The sequence below is a fragment of the Nyctereutes procyonoides genome, unplaced genomic scaffold (genome assembly GCF_905146905.1).
Source record: "Nyctereutes procyonoides isolate TBG_1078 unplaced genomic scaffold, NYPRO_anot_genome, whole genome shotgun sequence".
Lineage (NCBI taxonomy): Eukaryota > Metazoa > Chordata > Mammalia > Carnivora > Canidae > Nyctereutes > Nyctereutes procyonoides.
The window spans coordinates 14207124-14228903 of NW_026575137.1; the positions used below are offsets into that span (position 1 = coordinate 14207124).

At 34.2% G+C, this 21780-nt stretch overlaps 1 protein-coding gene and 1 non-coding gene across 10 annotated transcripts in view; one reads left to right on the top strand and one right to left on the bottom strand.

Moving 5' to 3' along the window:
• The window catches only part of VPS13B (vacuolar protein sorting 13 homolog B), a 748802-nt gene that overhangs the window by 311928 nt on the left and 415094 nt on the right, over positions 1–21780 (top strand). For 8 of the 9 annotated variants that reach the window (XM_055303543.1, XM_055303538.1, XM_055303542.1 and 5 more), the window contains 2 exons: positions 4613–4722; positions 10304–10451. In XM_055303543.1, coding sequence (XP_055159518.1) covers positions 4613–4722; positions 10304–10451 — 258 coding nt within the window. The remainder of the gene's footprint in view (positions 1–4612; positions 4723–10303; positions 10452–21780) is intronic. The other variant, XM_055303540.1, reaches the window with a different exon arrangement.
• LOC129495821 (U6 spliceosomal RNA) lies at positions 5672–5777 on the bottom strand. The gene has a single exon (XR_008661620.1). It is a non-coding gene; the product is annotated as a U6 spliceosomal RNA (small nuclear RNA).

Consider the following 21780-nt stretch of genomic DNA (forward strand, 5'->3'; position numbering starts at 1 on the left):
TTTCCAGAGTGGCTGGATCAGTTTGCATTCCCACCAACAGTTCCAGAAGATTCCCCTTTTTCCACATCCTGGCCAACACCTATTATTTCTTGTGTTGATGATTTTAGCTTTTCTCACAAGTGTCAAGTGATACCTCATTGTAGTTTTGAGATGCATTTATTTTTAATTATATATTTTGACTTTATTGGGCTTCTTGAGCTTGAGGCTTACTGTCTTCCAACAATTTTGTAAAATTCTCAACTGTTTTTAGCAATATTGCCTCTTCCCCATTTTTTGGTATCTCCCTCTGGAATCTAACATATGTTTAGTTTTCTTAGTCCTCATATCTCTTAACCTCATTTTATTTTTTTATAAGATTTTATTTATTTATTCAGAGACACAGAGAGAGAGAGACAGGCAGAGACACAGGCAGAGGGAGGAGCAGGCTCCATGCAGGGAGCCCAACGTGGGACTCGATCCCAGGTCTCCAGGATCACACCCCAGGCTGCAGGCGGCGCCAAACCACTGCGCCACTGGGGCTGCCCTTAACCTCATTTTAACAATCTTCTTTCACTTTTCTCTTTCAAATGCATTGTAAATGAGCTCATGTGCTTCTTTCACTTCACTTTTTTTTTCTCTTCAACTATAGTTAATCTGCTATTTAACCTGCCCAATGAGTTTATTTACATCAAGAACTGTCATTTTATAATTGCCATTTTCCTTTAAAATACATACTTTCTGTGGGATCCCTGGGTGGCTCAGCGGTTTAGTGCCTGCCTTTGGCCCAGGGCGTGATTACTGGGATCGAATACCACATCAGGCTCCTTGCCTTCTCCCTCTGCCTGTGTCTCTGCGCCCCCTCCCCCGCCCCCGTCTCTCTCTCCTCTCTCTGTGTCTCACATGAATAAATGAATAAAATCTTTTAATATATATATTATTTTAATATATATGTATATATATTCTTTCCTGATACTTTCTCATTGTTTGATAATCTGCAGGATACCATACTTTTGCATTTTAAACATTTTATACCTAGGTGTTTGTTTTCTATATTTGAATATTTCCAGTATTTGAAAAGTCTAAATTTGTTGTTTGTTGATTTTTCTGACTGTCTCTCACAGTGGCTTGCTTTTGTAGTGCTTGCTAATTTTTTGTTAAGAGAACAATTCACAGATCATAATTTTTGATAGTTACATGACAGTGAATTGGAAACTTTTCAAACAGAAAATTTTATTCTGCTAGTGGCCAGAGAGATAAACCTCAACAAGAGAATCTAAGCCTTATCTACCTCTGTTTTTTCTTGGCCACAGTTTGAGATTCCTAATTATATTCTCCATCATGGCAGTTGTACTTTTTTTTTATATTCCCTTTTTAAGAGGTAACATATCTCACATCTTTTCAATAATTATTTTGATGTTTACTCCCATATTTTTAAATAATATGACTTTTCTTGCTCTTTCTTGATCTTTCACTTTAGAGCAAAATTTATTGATGTCTTACTGTGCAAAATGATATTTGGCTAACTTTCAGTCTCTCTTGTTCACATCATACATTCCTCTTACATATACCTACTCTCAAAATTGTTATCATGTTTGATTAATCAATGAATGTATTTTTCAGAATTTACATATCTTTGTCTATAAATATTCATAGTACAATCATGTTATATCTTATGATTAGTTATCATTTCTGTTATAGCGTGTGTTTTTCCTGTATTTAATAATTGTTTTATCGCTGTTCTGAGGGCACTGGGGTGGTTCAGTCAATTAAAGGTTTGACTCTTGATATTGGCTCAGGTCATGACCTCAGGGTCATCAGATCGAGCCCTGCATCCAGCTCTGTGCTGAGCATGGAGCCTGCTTGGGATTCTGGTTCTCCCTCTCCTTCTGCCCCTCCCTATGTTCTCTCCCTCAAAGTAAATAACAAATATACTTTAAATATTATTACTACATTTTTCACATACTTGTCACTAATTCAGTATTGTCATTTGGGGCATTCCTTTCACTCTCCTCCTGTGTTGGATCTTTCATCTCCTAGATCCCACATTCTTCTATCTTGTTTTGCAATTGCTTTTTGTGGAACACATTTCTTATTGTTAAACATATGTTATTTGTGGTATCTTTAATATTCATGTGATATTTATTATAAAACAAATTATATTACAGTGAGCTTATCTGACAAGAAACACTTCATAGTAATTTAAATCTGACTGTAATTTCATTTCTTTATATGTAATTTAGAAAGGTCTGAACTTTAAGATTGAATTATTTATTCTTGAATTTAAAATTTTAAAACTCTTCATTTAAATGTATACAGTTTCTTTAAAATTAAGATTTTAATTTTTATGCTTTCTATTACAGGAAAGAATAAATGTGTTACGTTGTATTTTCTAATTGACTTCAGTTATGACTCCCCTTTTCCAATTATCCTGTGTTTAGTTTCTCTTAGTCAATCCTTCTTGATATGTATTTGACTTAATCATTGCTCAGCAGCACATCCATTGGTACATGGAAGTGGGCAGGATTGCAGCAGAGTGCTGCCCCAAATCTATACTGAATCTGGGTCCCTGGGAAAAGAAGAACTGAAAGGTGAAATAGGAATACACATGACAGTTTTTACTTGTTTGAAAATTATGTGCAAAAATTTAAAATGGGGGTATTTCTCTTGCTTACTTCCCTACATCTTCCTATCTCTTATCTCTGGTAGTTTACTTTTCATAGGAGTTGGTACTAACAGTAATTGTTTAGATAATCTGCAGTGTTCTAGAACCAGATTTTTGCACCTAACCTGAGAACCTATCTACCTTTTATTATGACTCTCTACCCCTACCATGTGGCCACTACTTTTCTAGAAACTGGAGATACAGTTGAGAGCAAAACTGATGAATACCTCTTATTTGATATCCCATGTCCCAGTAGAGCTAATAATATTTTATCAGAAAGTATATGTAGAGATGCAGAAATGTATTTATGAATGCACATAACCTGCACGTAAATTAAGAGTGGGATGTTACGCTTTAGTTAAGTCCTGTGTGATTGCTTTTTATCAGAGAGGGACTAAAATACTTTCCTAGGATCAAATTTCAACTTCAGCTTTATGTTTTATGTCAGAATGCTAGCCTGTGTTTCATCTAGGCAGATGTCTCTCTGGCTTCTGAACACTTAAAGCTGTAATTTGCAGTGATTTATTGAGTGGTTGTAATAATCCTTCCTTTAACATCGTGAATTAAGTTTGTAATATAAACAGAAAAAGAAGATAATATTTTATTCTCATGACTGATATGGAAATTGCTCTTTGCCTAAAAAATAAAGCATATTATTAAAGACAAATTCACTTTTTTTTTTATTTTTTAAAGATTTATTTATTTATTTATTCATGAGAGACACACAGAGAGAGGCAGAGACATAGGCAGAGGGAAAAGCCAGCACCTTCCAGGGAACCTGATGCGGGACTCGATCCTGGAACCCCGGAATCACGACTTGAGCCACAGACAGATGCTCAACCACTGAGCCACCTAGGTTTCCCAAATTCACTAAAAAAAAAAAAAAAAAAAAAAAAAAAAAAAAAAAATTAAATGCAATTTAGTTAACAATGTATTATTAGTTTCAGGGGTGGAATTTAGTGATTCATCAGTTGCATTTAATACCCAGTGCTCATTGCATTAAATGCCCATTACCCAGTTACCCCATTCCCTTAGACTTTCCCTTTGAGCAATCTTCAGTTTGTTTCCAATAGTTAAGAGTTTATGGTTTGCCTCCCTCTCTGCTTTTGTCTTATTTTATTTTTCTTTCTCTTGCCCTATGTTCATCTGTTTTGTTTCTTAAATTCCACATGAGTGAAATCATGTGGTAGACTAATTCACTTTTGATGAGATATAATTCTTTTTCCATAAAATTCATTATTTTTAAAGTGCATAATTTAATGGTTTTCTAGTATATTTACAAGGTTGTGCAACAATCACCATTTTCTAATTCTGGAACGTTTTAATCACTCCCCAAAGAACTGCATATCTATTAGCAGTTACTTTCCATTCTTTCCTCCTCCCCAAACACTGGCATCCACTAATCCCACCTTTTTTTGTCTATGGTTTTTGCCTGTTCTAACAATTTCATTTAAGTGGAATCATGCAATGTGTGGTTTTCTGTGACTGGCTCCTTTCACTTAGCATGTATTCAAGGTAGTATAGCATGAATCAATACTTGATTCCTTGAGATAAACAAATAATTTTCCATTATATGGCTATATCATATTTTGCTTATCCATTCAACGATTCCTGGACATCTGTGTCATTTCCACCTTTGGGCTATTATGAATACTGCTTTGAAAAGTTGGGTACAAAGTTTTGAGTGGAGTGATTTTAGTTCTCTTGGTACATACCTAGGAATAAAATTGTTGGGTCTTATTACGTCTGTATATTTTGCCTCTTGAAGAAATGCTAAAGTGTTTTTGAAAGTATTTGTACCATTTTATGCTCCCACCAGCAGTATATGAGAGCTCAAATTCCTCCACATCTTTGTCAGCACTTGTTAATTTGTCTTTTTTTATTATAGCTGTCCTGCTTGGAGTGAGGTGATATAAAGCTTGCTATTTTTTTTATGAGGAATTAAAACTATTTTAAAATCTTGATTTTTAGGTGCCGTGCTTCTTTGTAGTGTACAAGGAGTAGCAGTTAATATTGACCCAGTCTTATATAACTGGCTTGTTTATCAGCCTCAGAAACGAACCAGTAGACATATGCAGCAGGTGAGAAATTTTTATAATTCTCTTAATGAACAAATCTTTTTCTCAGTATTTGTTAGAGTTATACATAGTCTGCATTGATTTTTTTAATGGATGTACCACAAGTCCTTTGTCCTCTGCTCTACCTGTTTCAAATAATGTATGCCTTCATTTCTAGACAGAAAATTATAGCTCATATAGAGTTTCATTGACCATTGAGATGAATTTCTAAGCAATTGCTGGTAAAGCAGAAACACTGGAGAGTCCTATTTTACTGACCTCTTTTTCCTCATGGTGCCTAGATGTGTATTCTGAGTGTCTGATGCATGAGAACTGCATAATAAATGTTAGCTATTGTTTTTATTATCTCTGTATTTCCTCTTCATCTTTGGGTTTACTCAACAAGCATTCGTTGAGTGCCAAATCCCTGGATTGGGATAGTTGGTGTAAAAGAGTTAGGATATATGCTTATTTAAAAGGGTATAAATAAAAAAAAAATAGAAGGTTATAAATCACAAAGTAAAAAGTAGCTAATTATAGTTTCTGGAATGCTTAAATGGAATTCTTACAGAGGGTTTTATTATTCCCATTTTAAAAATGAAGAAACTGGGGCAGCCGGTGGCTCAGTGGTTTGGCGCCACCTTCAGCCAAGGGTGTGATCCTGGAAACCTGGGATCGAGTCCCATGTCAGCTCCCTGTGTGGAGCCTGCTTCTCCCTCTGCCTGCGTCTCTGGTTCTCTCTCTCTGTGTGTCTCTCAGGAGGAAATAAATAAAATCTTAAAAATAAACAAACAAACAAACAAACTGATGCTTATTGACATTTAACCTAACCTACCTTATTGTTACATGTAGTAAATGGCAGAGCTAAATGTTTCTCAGACCAAATTTATGCTATCTTGCATTGCATTTTCCCATTGACTTAGTTGTAATTTTGTTATATTTCTAATTGAAATAACTTTGCATCTTTTTTTTTTTTAATATGGAACATTTCATGAATTTCTCTGTCATCCTGCACAGGGGACATGCTAATCTTCCCTTTATTGTTCCAATTTTAGTATATGGACTGCCAGTGTGAGCACTGCATCTTCATTTTTTAAATTTAAATTCAATTAATAAACATATATTACTGGTTTCAGAGGTGGAGGTCAGTCCATGATTCATGAATCTTAACACTCAGTGCTCATTACATCGCAGTACTACATCTTTTTTCTGAAGTAACTTAAAGCTAGTTGATAGAAAAAATACACAATTTTATAATTATGTAAGACCAAAATTGACAGAGACACAGGCAGAGAGAGAAGCAGGTTCCCTGCAGGGAGCCCAATAGGGGACTCTGTCCCCAAACCCGGGATCACACCTTTAGCCAGAGGCAGACCCTCAACTGCTGAGCCACCCAGACATCCCAACTTATTTGTTATAAGTGGAAGTTTGTGCCTTTGATCCCATTTGCTCCACTGCTCCCATGAGTTTGTCTTTTTTTTTTTTTTTAAGATTTTATTTGAGAGAGAGAGCGCACAAACGGGAGCTGAGCAGAGAGCCCAGGGTCCTGGGATTATGATGCCAGCCAAAGGCAGATGCCTAAGTGACTGAGCCACCCAGGAATCCTTCTTTTTTTTTTTCTTTCTTTCTTTTTTAAATATACCACATATGAGTGAAATCATGGTATTTTTCTTTTTCTAGCTGATTTCACTTAGCCTGATTGCCTTATTAGTTCCATCCGTGTTGTCACAAATGAGAAGACTTCCTTCTTTTTTATGGCTGAATAATATCCCATTGTTTTGTAAATTCTCATTGGTTGTTTTATAAATGATGCAATTATGTCCCCATTACTAGAGATATTCCTGAAGGTCAAATCATGTTGTAACAGCTCAAATAGATTATACATTCATTTGATTGATACCAGTCATCTTTAAAGGTTTTGTTACTTACTTTTATTTTTATTATGCTGTTTTATAACTATTTAAAATTATTTATTTTATTAAAAATAATAGATTTATTTAAAAATAAAACTAACAGGGGATCCCTGGGTGGCCCAGCGGTTTAGTGCCTGCCTTTGGCCCAGGGCATGATCCTGGAGTCCTGGGATTGAGTCCCGCGTCGGGCTCCCTGCGTGGAGCCTGCTTCTCCCTCTGCCTTTGTCTCTCTCTCTCTCTCTCTCTCTCTCTCTCTCTCTCTCTTTCTCTCTGTCTCTCATGAGTAAATAAAATCCTTAAAAAAAGAAAAATAAAAAAAAAATAAAACTAACAAATGTCCATAATCCTACTCATGCAGTTACAATAATATTGGGATAATATCCTCATAGCTAAATCTTTGCGCTTTTAAGTGTTCTCTTAGAATATATTTTTGAAAGTGTAATTAATAATTAAAGACATGTGTTGGGGCACTTGAGTGGCTCAATTCATTAAGCATCTGCCTTTGACTCAGGTCATGATGTCAGGTTCCTGGGATTGAGTGCCACATAGGGGCTCCCTGCTCAGCGGGGAGTCTGCTTTTCCCTTTCTTCTGTCTCTCCCCCTACCTCTTTTCTCTCTTTCAAGTAAATAAAATCTTAAAAAAATAGGTAAGGGCATATATTTTAGCGCATTTTGAGGCTTTTATTATATTATAGCTTACCTTCCAGAATTGGTAAGAGTTTACATTTTCACCAGGACTTCACAGTATTACTATTTTACTACAGTTTATCGTATCTGAAAAATACACTTTTTAAAATATCCTAACCTATTATTTTATTCTTATTTTTTTAACATTGGGTAATTGAGAGAATAGTATAATTGAGCCCTATGATCTTTTCACGTCGCTTTAATAATTAATCAATTCATGACTACTCCTCTTCCCCCTTAAAACTCTAGTGGCTGAAAATGCCAATATTCAGTAGTGGTGAAAATATAGAAAATGGATAAACTCATATACTACTGTTATGAGTGAAAGTTGATAAGTTGACAGTATCCAGTAGAATTGAAAATGAATATAATCTTTAACCCTCAAATCCCACTTTTTTGATAAGGATATACTCCTAACAGATATACTCATAGAACACTAAAGAGTCATTATAAGCCTCTTATTGCAGTATTTATTGCAATAATGTAAAATTGGAGACAACTTGAATGCCTGTAAGGAATGACTCTAAGGAAGTGGATAAAGTATGACATATTCACATGATAATTTATTAGTAGAAACTGTATGATAGGTCTTAATATGAATGTCTCAAGTTGTACATAAAACAAAAACCAATTTCCCAAGGATATATGCAATATGAGAGTATGTGTATTTTTCCAAAACTACCATTAGAAATAGATAAATGGTGAAATAAATGGTATGTATGAGTTGTATAAGTAAAGATAGTTGTAAAACATGAATTTCAAAGGTTATATCAGTATCATAATAGTGGTGATTCAGGGAGGAGTAGGCAGGTGGCTAGCAGTTGAAGGGATTTTAGTCCCATCTGTAACATTTCACTGGTCTCTTTAAAAAAAAAAAAAGGAAATATGATAACAATGTAAATAGCCAGTAATTATTAGATATAATGGGAATGTGGATGTTGTTTTAATTCTTTATAATTTCATATATTTTTACATTTATTAAAGAGGAAGAATTTTATAGGAAGAACAGTAAAAGTTTTTAGGTATTTTGGAATCATGGGGTATTGATGCATCAAGGATAGGAGAAATCTGAGGCTAGGACACAACTGATATTTGAGGGAATATCTGGTACCAGAAGGTAGAAGAATATTAGTAGAACAATGCAATGTTCCTAAAAATAAATATTGTTTATCTTGATATTTTTGACTGGGATAGCCGTATTTCCAGAAATGTGGAGGAAATCCAATCATCTTACTCAGTATTCAGTATCTCTTCATGCCTGACATGTAGTACCTATATTAGCAATCACTCAGCAAATATCTATGGAGAGTCTTTTGGACACCATTGTATGTATTTGGAATACAGTTCTGGAGAACTATCAGAGCCTGCTGTATTGTTAGGAAGGGTTTTGTTAGAGCTTGTAATGTATCCTTGCCTATGTGAAAATGCCCCCAGTTTGAGCCACCAAAACAAAGGATTTTTGTTTGTTTTTAGGTATAACTAGTATTATGGCTTTTATGAATCTCATCTTTCAGCTATTTTTCTTGAATTAAATATTATACTGTATAGAACATAATTTTTCTCTAATATATTAATTTGAATCTGAACATGGTTGTAATTTTTTGGAATACTTTGTCATATTTCAGAATTATAAGTGATGGCCAAGAAATTCAAGGGATTATGGAATCACTAAATACTAGAACTGAAAGGGTTTTTAAGCATCATCTCCACTCCCATAAATTATAGTTGAGGAATTTTAAATGCATCAAAACTTAGCAATATGTCGAACATTTTCTTTTAGGTCTTAAATACTATCTCCTATTTAGGTTTGTATAAATATTATCACTTTTACTAAATTCTTAATATGAAAATCAGGTACTGTGCATTATATTTCCCACAAATATATTTAATCTTTCCACTTTCTCATTATCACCTTTCTTGTTCTTTTACTCAGCCTAAGTAGCAACTTGTAAAATAATTTGCCTTTTTCCCCTCTATCTTATAACTTGATTATATTACATAGTTAGATAATGTACCTGTGTTCTGATTGAAATATTTATTTATAATCTAAGTAATATTAATTAAAATAAAGGTTGGGTGAGGCTTAAAGTTGGATCCTTAAAAGTGTGGTTGTTGTGCTGTTGAGAGTAACAATAGACTGCATTGCAGCTCAACCAGCCCCTCCAAAGTTACCATCTGATGCAGCTGTATTATAGTTATCATCTGTTGTTTCCCAAGCTTGCAATTTCCTTCTCAATTTGTGGCTAAAACCCAACATTTGATGATTGTTTTCCACCCAGTTCAACATTGATCTTTGATCCTGCAGGAAACTTAAAAAATACCTTTTTTTTTCTTTTTTTTTTGCCAAAAATCTGACAAGATTGTATTGGGCGTCATCAGCAGTAAGATCAGACTTTATTTCAGTGAATAAAGATGAAACAGCTGCTTTATTGTCCAGTTCAGCACTCGTGCATTCAATATAGGATCATAATGTTTTCCAGCTTTCTCTAACTATGGATACTTTTCTATGCTTTCTAAATATGCTGTGTGTATCACTTTGTCAGACAGAATACAGAGATTTTAGCAATTCTTTATTAAGTTGAACTGTAACATGTAATTAATCACTTTATGGAAATGTGTCCTTAAAAATAATCTTTTTTATAAGGATAATTTTTTATTTTCTAGTAATTACAATTTTCAAATTTAATTGTAGTTTTGATTTGCCCTTACCATATTATCTTGATGCTTCTTACTGAAATTTTAAATTCCATATATTTTCAAGCTGTCTTAGTTTTCACACAGAATTGTAATTTCACACTGAAATTATCAAGTGTCCCTGTGTGAATCTGTGTGTATAAGAGAGACAGATGAAGATGCAGGGAAGGACCAAGGGAGCTACATATTGATTGATTGAATTAAAATAATAAAGCTTCAACACCACTTATGAGGGACTTTGCTCAGTGTTACCATGTTTACCCTTCACTGCTTAAAAAAGTAAATCAGTGTTTTCTTTTGCCTCTCTCTAGCAGCCTGTCATAGCTGTTCCTCTTGTTACACCAATTAGCAGAAAGAAAGAGGATGAGGTGTCTGTTGGAAGTGCCCCCCTGGCAAAACAGCAATCATATCAGGCCTCTGAATATGCCAGCAGCCCTATAAAAACAAAAACAATAACAGGTATGTGTCAAGAATTCTAACAGGTCTGTGATTTTACCCTGTCTCTAAGATAATAAGTTATCAAGTTATCCGGGCTACAGTTTCATGAATGCCAGCTAAAGAGACATGAGACTCCTGGAATGGAGAGAAAGAACTTTATTATCTTACAGCATTAGCAGTAACCAAGAGTATTAACATTTTCTTGTGTCCCTGACCTAAGCCTAATTCCCACAGAGTTGCATCAGGAAGATCAGATGATACCTATACACAATAATGGATTATGTACAAGGAGAGGAACCCTCAATTTAGGGAACCTGAACTTTTTGTAATTGGTGAAGGCATGCCTGCCATTTTCCCTGGAGTGAGGCACTATTTGCAACTTGCAAGGCCATAAGCAAACTTGCCCTTTGCTCAAAAGGAGGACAATGTCTCTGTCTTTAGAGGCTATATGCTATACAGATATCCTTGAAAACACAACTGGCGCAAAGGCACTCACTGCCTCTACTTTTAAGAATTGCAAAAACACTAGAGACCCATAGAGAACTTTCTATCAATAGTGGGTTTGTTCTTAAAGTGAATTCTTGGAAAACACAAAATATCTCAATTTTCTCCCTCTCCCTTCTCTCACTTTCTCAGCTAGATTATCTCTGCAAATATAGAACATAAATATTTTTCCATTTACTAAAGAATCATGTGATAAAAGTAAATTTAATCTTGTAGGCATATTAACTACATAACCTGACTTCCTACTTACTATTTAGTCCTGTTCTTTAAAACTTGATAATTGATTTAAAGTCATTGTTAAGGATGAATATAGGTGATAGAAAGGATAAATATAAGTGAGAGAAAATGCTTAAGATTTAAATGAAATTACATGACACAGGGTTATATAGAAACTATGACCATAGGGCAGCCCTGGTGGTGCAGTGGTTTAGCGAAACCTGAGGCCCAGAGTGTGATCCTGGAGACCCGGGATCGAGTCCCACGTCCAGCTCCCTGCATGGACCCTGCTTCTCCCTCTGCCTGTGTCTCTGCCTCTCTCTCTCTCTCTCTCTCTCTCTCTCTGTATGTCTCTCATGAATAAATGAATAAAATCTTTTTTAAAAAAAGGAACTATGACCATAGATATTTATTCTTTATGATTTGTGTATCTTTTTGAATGTTCACTATTTTTACTTTTCTAGAAGCTTTGGTGATAGTGCTGTCTTGAGAATGCTCTGTACTAACCATTTTCTTTACTTAGGATTAAGTTTTAAAAAATTTTGTTCTATTTTTAAGTAGAGTACTGTTCCTGTTTCAATTTTAATTTAGAAAATGTTTTATGAGTCCTTTGTATCTACTTCTAAATGAAGTTATCACTGTTTTACTCATTATTTATGTTGCATCTCATAAATGGTAACAAATTCGGTAGTGCATTCGTAGCCTTTACACATCTTGTTTGTTTTTTACTATTACCATTATAACCTTTAAATTGTCTAGTTCAGTTAGTGTTAAGTATATTCACATTATTATGAAATACACATTTAAATATTCCAAGTGAATTTTACAGTGGAGAAGTATCAGTGCTAATTTATGCCTAAATTCTTATTAAAATTAGTTTTTATATTTTCAGCTTAAATGCCAGTCTTGATCTTAAGTTCATTCCCAACAATTAGGTAGTATTTTTGGCACATGAAAGACAAAGCTTGGTGATACCTCACTGGACTTGATTTTGCTTTGTGATTATTCAACAAGAAGCAGACATCTTCCTCTCCAATCACAATTAACCAGTGTTAAATAGCTGTCTACAGGGAGAACATATGTTTGGTGGTTGGAAATGTGTTGACAGCAGAACAACACTATTTCAGTGATTCAGACATATAGAGTAGGCCAAGCCAGAATAAAAGCATGTATCACATGAAGATAATACATTATCCAGAATTCTAAATAATCTCCTAGGGAGTCTATTTTTGAAAACAAGGAAGCTCCTAAAAGCTATGACAGCTGTTTACCTTATGTTTTGGAAATGTTATGAAAATTAATTTGGAATTCTTGATGAAATGTCTGTAATGGACATGAAAACTTTTAAAAGCAAGATGCTCCATAAATGATAGCTCTTTAAAAAATAGTAGCTATTTTTATCTTACATGTTTATACATTACTTCCCAAGTCCAAAGCACTGTAAGTACATGGTTAAAATAATAGAAGTCTTTTCAATTTGTCTTCTTAAATATTATACTAAGATAATAATAAATTAAGTTGTGATAATTAATGATGTAAATTTTAGTAGATAAAACCACAATGAACTTTAGCCTCTGACCATGAAGGTGTAATAGGGTCTAGACTTACATTCCTGCTATTAATAACAAAGAAACTTGTCCAAATATATGGGAGAAAAAAAAGTTTCTAGACATTGGACACTAGGCAGTACAGGACTGTGATTCGTCATAGAAAGGAAACAAAACTGTTGACCCTAGGATTGGCCTGGCTTTCTGGCTAAAGACACATTCCAGACCACAGAATGGGTACAATATATTAAGCTGAGCTCAGGTGTCTTGCTGAATTGAAGTTTAGGGAGATAGAGTGACTGAAGTTGTAGGTGGTGGAGATGACTGCAAATCATGGCATAAAATTCTAGAAAGAGAAAGCTGTATAGCCAAAGAGCTCCAGAAATCAGCAATAGTGTTCTCACAGAGTTTGCTAAATAGTAAGACACGCATGCATAGGATGAGACTCTAATGGTTGGGCAAAGGTTGGCCTAGGAACTTTGATCTGAATGTTCTCAGAGCTCACACAAGGCTGGAAGGCATTCAGGTTCCTATTGTCATAGTATACAATCCTGTTGATTATTCAGAACATTCAATAGAGATCTCAGAAAAGCCATGCCTCTGTAGTGGAGCTAATGATAAAAAATGTAAAGGCTGCCTTAGACTCACCTTAAACAAGTTTTAAAAAGCCTCTAAAACAACAAAAAACAATGAATAAGTTAAATGCTGGCAAAATGAAGCCCAACACTATTAAGAATATAAGAAGATCCAGACATGTAACAACTTAAAATCACAATGTCAAGCATTCGATCAAAAACCAGTAGAAATGCAAAGAAGTAGGAATCTTTGACCAGGAGAAAAATAAGCCAATAGAAATAAACTTAAGAAATGGCGTAAATGATAGAATTAGATATTCAAGGAAAGATTAATACATTTTGGAAGGAAATGGAAGATATAATAAAGAACTAAACCCAACTCTAGAGTTGAAAAATATACATGAAGGGAGAAAGTGCCTGGTTAGAATTAGCACTAGACCAGACATTGCAGAGGAAGAAATTGACCTTGAAGACCAAAATGAAGCACAAAGGGAATAAATAGGAAAAAAAAGTGTATAGAATGTTAGTGGACTGTGGGATGGCAATTAATTTGGGTAGTCAGAGTAGATATCACGGAAAGTTTGACTAGATACTTGAAGCCAGCAAAGGAGGGAGCCATACAGATACATTTAGAAAAATCATATGGGATTATATATGTATCTTGGAATAAATTATCCAGTCCAACCCCTCATTTTATAATTATGGAGATTGATTCATAAAGAGGTCAAGCAACCTATCCAAAGTTAAAAAATATGTAGTGAAAAAAATTTTGTGAGACTTCTTTTTAAAGTTCCAGATTTAGTATGTCACACATCCCACTGGTAACTGTTGGTTTCTTCTCTATAGTTGAGTTTGTTTCTTGGAAAGTTTTTTTTTTTTTTCTTGTTTGCTTTGTTTCTTAAATTTCACATGAGTGAAATCATGTGGTATTTGTCTTTCTCTGACTGATTTATTTTGCTTAGCATAATACTACCTCCATCCATGTTGTTACAAATGGCAAATTTCATTACTTTTCATGGCTGAGTAATGTGCCATTTTATATGTATATGATATCCTGTTCATCAGTCAATGGAATAGGTAATGAGGATTAAGGAGGGCACTTGTGATGAGTACTGGGTGTTGTATGGAAGTGTTGAATCACTATAAATAAAAACAAATCTCTCAATATAAATGGTTACATTGTTCCTTGATTTACCAAGAAAGAATAATAGGTTAAATTATTTCATCCTTTTTTAAAAACCTTTCTCAATTTGAGTACTGTTTTTTTCGGTTCTTCAGATTCCACATGACAGATTTTTTTCCTGGTGCTATATGAGGTGCTTTGCTGTTTAGGAAATTATGGAGAATAACACTTGAAAATTAAATAGCACCTTGGTGACCTTAGTGTATTAATGCACCTGTGGGAGATTATCTCACACACACACGCAAATAAAGTTCCAGATTATGGTAGTGATTCTGTGGTTATTAGTTGCCTTCTTTCATTTCTTAATAGCGTAACCAGCCATAAAAGTCAGGTCTATGCAAAATCTGTCATCTGCTGTCTGCCCTCTAATATCCAATATATAACCAGCCAACTTCAGAGCTTTCTTTACTGTCATGGGAGGTTTCTAAATTTTCATTCCTGCCCCATGTGGCTAAAATAGTGAAGAATTTTATATCAGAGCTACGAACAAAGATATACTGGGAAACAACTAAACCTCTGTAATTAGCATGGAATGTTTTGGCACCCTTATTTGGGTGTCACTAAGTGTTGCAGTTAAATTCCTGGATGACACTCAGAATGAAACACTACTTCTGACACATTTTTTTCTTCCCTAATGTCTAAGTTTAAATATATCGCAGGATCAGAACTGCATTTTAAAAAATAAATTTATGATGTTTTTCATATGCTTACATTTCTTGTCAGGCATATGGAAAATCTAGCTTATTTTCTCAAAGCAAATTAAATATGAAAAATCATGAAATTTTAAAAACACTTTGTTTACACTACAGATAACCGTTTTCAGATTTCTTTTTGAAGATTCTTTTTTTTTTTTTGACAATGAAGTTAGGTTATTAGGTAAAGTATCTCTAATTACATTTTTTCTGACCTCATTTCAAAATACAGTATTTTTAAATTAAGCATTAGTTCAGTAATGTGGTTATAATAATTAGTGTTGAGTTAATCTTGGCTGAAAATACCAGAAATCTCTTAATAACAGTAGTTTAAGTAAGATTGAATTTTGTCCTCATGTGAAAGCTTAATGATAAACACTCCAAGGTCATATCACTCTCTGTAAAGTCAGGTAATTTCTTATTCTACTATGTGTGGCCTCTGTTACCAGGCTTGATAAGTGGTCCACAATGGAGGCTTCAAGAGTTCATCATGTCTGCATTTCGGTGAGCAGAAATGAGTAACAAGAAGAGAACAACACCTTACCTCTTTGAAAAGTATACATAAGTTGTATTATTCACTTTTGTTTATATACTCTTGGCCAGAAACTAGTCATGTTTGATATATGTGATCATATCCAGGGCTGTATAGGGTTCAGGAATATAGTCTGTATTTTTTAAGGCCCATGTGTGTGACCAGAAAGTTTGAATCCTAAGAAAAAAAGAGTAGACTGTACAAGTTATTTAGCTTATTACAGGTTATTTACTCTGTCCCAGTAACTTAAGATGAAGTGTCATTAGCTGGAGTTTGGGGAGAAAAGTAGAAAATATTTTCCGTTAAGTGAGAATATCAGAAAACAAAGCTGATAAAAGTGTTCTCATGTTTGAGATGTTGCTTAGGTTTTTTACAAGGAGAGCTAGAGGCTTAGGAATCATTAACATATAGGGATCTTACACAGTCAAAGCCACAGAGTGCATGATCTCCCTGGGAAACCACATGCAGCAAAATGAGAAGAAAGCCCAAAATTAAATTCTGAGCAACTTTTTCTTTAAAGAGTAAGGAGAATGAGCCAATGGAGAGATTGAGAAGCATCATTCTGAGAATTAGGGAACATGGGTGTATACATACATATGTATACATGTGAAGATATGACATATATATGACAAAATTGAAAAGCACTTTAAGATGAGGGTGGGTAACTGCCTAGTATGCTGTAGACTCATTAAGAACAATGAGTCAGAAACACTTCAGTTGGCCAGAGGAGCTTTAGTTATTAGGAAGTGGACAGGAATTGGAACAGCCACTATGTATACCATTTTCCAGACATTTATCTACACAGACACTTGGGTATGTCTATAGAGAGGTAACGAGTAAAGAAGGAAGAATTGGAGATACAGGAAAGTTGGGCATAATTTATACAGTGAGATCACAGATAAATTTGAAGCAAAATATAAGATCTTATCAACAGATGTAGGACTTAACCGAATTGCCTCTTCCTCTGAGAGAGGTAAGATAAGAGTACCTATAGGTCAACTTAGTTAATTTTCTTTCCACAAACAAGGGATATATAGGATAAGTATTATTTTCCTTGCCCTGTTTCAGAGAATGTAAAAGAAGGAGAAATGTATAAGTTTTTCAAGGTAAGACCCTGCTTTGTACACATACAAGAAATGTATTCCTTCTAAGAAAACAAAACATTACACTTTACCTTCTTTTCTTTTTTGTATTCATTTAATAATGTTACTCCAAGTTTGAAATTACAAAAAAAAAATCATTTTATCCACAGGCAGTATAACTTGTAGGATGCTTTGAAGTGGTGAGGTTTTCAATTTTTGCTAGTAATATTTGCTCCTGAAGGCACTGATGTATTTAGGAGTCTAATTTTAAGAACTGTGCATTATAAGTAAAATGGTTCACACCAATGCAGTTATTTATCTAACAATGTTTAAATCATCCTTAATTTGATTAAACTAGAATATTGAGTAGGTATGTTTCTAGTTATAGGGCGGAAGTAGTATTAATGTACAAGAAATAATTTTTTTTGTGTACTTGTGTATATTAGAAGTTGCTTACTTTAATCATGTAGTTTAGCATAAAATTCCATCCCTTTGTGATTAATTAGATATCCAATTTCATTGGCAAATGTTAAAGCATTGGAAAATATTGAATAATATGCAATTGATTTTGTTCTCTCAGGGATAAAATATGGCTTAAAGTATATTTTCCCCTTTTGGAATAGAAAAAGTTTTAAGATAAAATGAAGTTATATCTAATGAAGTACATCAAAAATCTTAAAAACTTGGAAATACCATCCAGAAAGTAATCAGAGAACATAAAGAAAGGAAAACATATATTTACTAAATTGCTTCTTCCCTTTGTGCTTTGTAAGAACAATTATTTTTATTTCTAAACCTAGAATTTATGAGGAAAAATATTAACCATCTGTATAACTTAACATAATATTTACAATTCAAATTATGACTAAATTACTTTCTAAGCTTATCTTTCTAAAGAATTTCATCAGGTGCCATATGATGATTTGTTGTATCAGCCATAGTAGTCTAGGTGTTTGGAGCTTTAAAGTATTTTTAACATTTTGAATTTTTTAATGTTTCATAAAATATCCACTCATCATTTGATGATACTCTTTTATAGACCTACCTGGCAATTACACCACTCATTTGGTACTACTGCATACCTGAATTTCTTGCATTGCTAGTTTTCACATGAGGACCCCTCAAGTAAATCATCAGTTCATAAAGAAATGTAATTTATACTTCTTTAAGGTGTCTTGTAGTATGTCTGGCAGATAGTCTTTTTTTAAAAAAAGATTTTATTTATTTATTTATGAGAGACACAGTGAGAGGCAGAGACATAGGCAGAGGGAGGAGAAGCAAGCTCCATGCTGGAGCCTGATGTGGGACTCGATCCCAGGACCCAAGGATGTAATCCTGAGCTGAAGGGAGACGCTCAGCTGCTGAGCCACCCAGGCGTCCCAAGGCAGAATGTCTTTTAATTAGTGTTTGCTTATTAATTCCAAGAACATGTTGAGTTTGTTAAGCAAACTAGGTTTATTGATTTTTATTTTTAAATATATTAAAATTTGTATTGCATGCACATAATGTCTTTTTCTCTTTGAACTTTAATTCTTGAAAATTAGATAAGTAATTATTTCATATTCATATTTAAGTGAAAAAAGTTTTGTTCTACTACTTCCTTGGCTCATTTTTTATTTCTCTAGGACTATAAAGCAGAAGTTATATTTAGGTATGGTTTCTTTTAATATGTTCAAGTTTTACTCTGATTTTTCCTTTAAAAGTAGAATATAGAGTACTGAATTTTGTCAATGGAGATGGCTTTAGAAGGTAAATTATTTTAATGCTGAGAAATTACTTTTAAATTCTACATTCCGTTGGAATTATTTTTTTGTTGTTGTTGGAATTATTTTATTTCAACTACTGTCATCAATACCTCACTCCTTCCTCTTTTAAATGTCCACTCCAAACCTGGATCAAGACAAAGAGGAAACCCCACAGAACCAATGTTTTTGGATTCCTTGAACACATCTGAAGCAGGCTCATGTTTTGTTAAAAGCATTACTAAACAGATAATGAATTAAAACAAGTACAGAGAACAGAAGCTAATTGAAAATAATTCATCTTTAGAAGCCTTCCACCTTTTTTGTCAGTGCATTCCTATCAGTAAAAATCTTTGAGCATCTGTAGGATACTATTTACTGATTTGTGCATTAAATATATGTATCACTATATAGCAATATGCTGTAAAGCATGCAAGATAATTTTATTAACATTTACATGTTTTTATTTTGATAGTTTTAATATATCAATAATATTCAGTGAGACTAAAATTTATGCTTTTTCAAAATAAAATTTAATACTATGTCATAGAAACTTAAAGGTTTAGTTCTTAATTCAGTTTATTGAGTAGTTGATTTTAGTGGCTGACACTGAAGAGTCACCTCACTGAGATACATTATATCCAGGATGGGAAAGGGCATCATTGATGCACTGAAGACACTTATTTTTCAGTCTTATCCATTTTATCAAAGGGCTTTGTTGACATCAGGCAAGTAAATTTCCATCTTCTTTGTAGCAATACTATATACTTCCAAATTAATGGAAAGATATTGCCTTTTTCTTTTAAATAAATTAGTGATATCTTTAATCCATATGTTTGAATATTTGTGTTTCACAAAAATCTTTTTAAAATGTGTATCAAAAATAAATAAATCCAAATTATGAGGATTAATTCAGTTAAAGTAGAGAATAAAATTTGTAAATCTAATTAACTATGTGCATGTAAATTATAATATGCCACAATTAATTGAAAACAAATGAAAGAGTGAAGGGCCACTGCCAATTTCTCTTTATTGAAAGTCCCTCCTGTAGGACACAGACAGATGAGAGGATGCCAAGGAACCCAGTTACCCTAAGAAAAGTACTTGCTAATATAGTTGAAGAAATCTTCCAAAGGTGGAGAAGAGATTAGAGGAGTGAAAAATACATCTCTATATGTAAGTTCAGGCAGAGTGTCATAGAGAGTTAGACCAGTGAATCTGATAATGAAAGGAGTGAGAGCCAAAGGAGGTAGAGGTTGAATAGTTTTTGAGGAAGTAAACCTGGAAAATAGGGGAGTAAACTCCATGGTATGCTTGGGCATTTTGGAGCTTATGTGGGCTATGTAATGATATTAGGAGGGCTAAGCAGGTACACATGGGGAAAGGAAGGAAAAATAAAATAAGATAAAAACAGAGAGGAGGGCAAACCATAAGAGACTCTTTTAACTATAGGGAACTAATTGAGGGTGGCTGGAAGGGAGGTGGTTGGGGGGATGGGGTAACTGGGTGATGGGCGTTAAGGAGGGCACTTGATGTAATGAGCACAGGGTGTTACATGCAACTGATGAATCATTGAATTCTACCCCTGAAACTAATAATACACTATATGTTAACTAAATTGAATTTTAAATTAAAATTTTTTAAAATTTAAAAATTGCCAGTTTTTCCTAATTGATAAGTGAGTCCTTTACTAGGGAAAACACATTTCTAAATTAGAAAGGGCTCTCTAATTGCAAAAGACAGAAACAAAATTATTTTATTTATTTATTTTTTATTTTATTTATTTTTTTATTTTTTTATAAATTAATTTTTATTGGTGTTCAATTTACCAACATACAGAATAACACCCAGTGCTCATCCCGTCAAGTGTACCCCTCAGTGCCCGTCACCCATTCACCCCCACCCCCCACCCTCCTCCCCCTCCACCACCCCTAGTTCATTTCCCAGAATTAGAAGTCTTTATGTTCTGTCTCCCTTTCTGATATTTCTCACACATTTCTTCTCCCTTCCCTTATATTCCCTTTCGCTATCATTCATATTCCCCAAATGAATGAGAACATACACTGTTTGTCCTTCTCCGGTTACTGTGGCCAAGTTCAAAAAGGGTGTTGCCTGAGTTCTTCTCTGGGATTTTGATGGAATCTTGTCTCACATTTAGATCTTTCATCCATTTTGAGTTTATCTTTGTGTATGGTGCATGAGAGTGGTCCAGTTTCATTCTTCTGCATGTGGATGTCCAATTTTCCCAGCACCATTTATTGAAGAGACTGTCTTTCTTCTAGTGGATCGTCTTTCCTCCTTTATTGTATATTAGTTGAGCATAAAGTTCAGGGTCCACTTCTGGGTTCTCTGTTCTGTTCCATTGATCTATATGTCTGTTTTTGTGCCAGTACCACACTGTCTTGATGAACACAGCTTTGTAGTACAACCTGAAATCTGGCATTGTGATGCCCCCAGATATGGTTTTCTTTTTTTTAAAATTCCCCTGGCTGTTTGGGGTCTTTTCTGATTCCACACAAATCTTAAAATAATTTGTTCTAAGTCTCTGAAGAAAGTCCATGGTATTTTGATAGGGATTGCATTATACGTGTAAATTGCCCTGGGTAACATTGACATTTTCACAATATTAATTCTGCCAATCCATGAGCATGGAATATTTTTCCATCTCTTTGTGTCTTCCTCAATTTCTTTCAGAAGTGTTCTGTAGTTTTTAGGGTATATTTTGAGAACCATTTGAATGGTAAATGGTTCTCCAACCTTTTATTTTCAGGTTGTAGGTGTCCTTCTGTCTAAAATGAGTCTCTTGTAGACAGCAAATAGATGGGTCCTGTTTTTTTATCCAGTCTGAAACTCTGCGCCTTTTGATGGGGTCATTAAGCCCATTCACGTTCAGAGTTACTTGAACTTCTTCTTAAAGGGGAGTTTTAAGAGTCCCCCTTAAAATTTCTTGCAGAGCTGGTTTGGAGGTCACATATTCTTTCAGTTCCTGCCTGTCTTGGAAGCTCTTTATCTCTCCTTCCATTTTGAATGAGAGCCTTGCTGGATAAAGTATTCTTGGTTGCATGTTCTTCTCATTTAGGACCCTGAATATATCCTGCCAGCCCTTTCTGGCCTGCCAGGTCTCTGTGGAGAGGTCTGCTGTTACCCTAATATTCCTCCCCATGAAAGTCAGGGACTTCTTGTCTCTTGCTGCTTTAAGGATCTTCTCTTTATCTTTGGAATTTGCAAGCTTCACTATTAGATGTCGAGGTGTTGAACGGTTTTTATTGATTTTAGG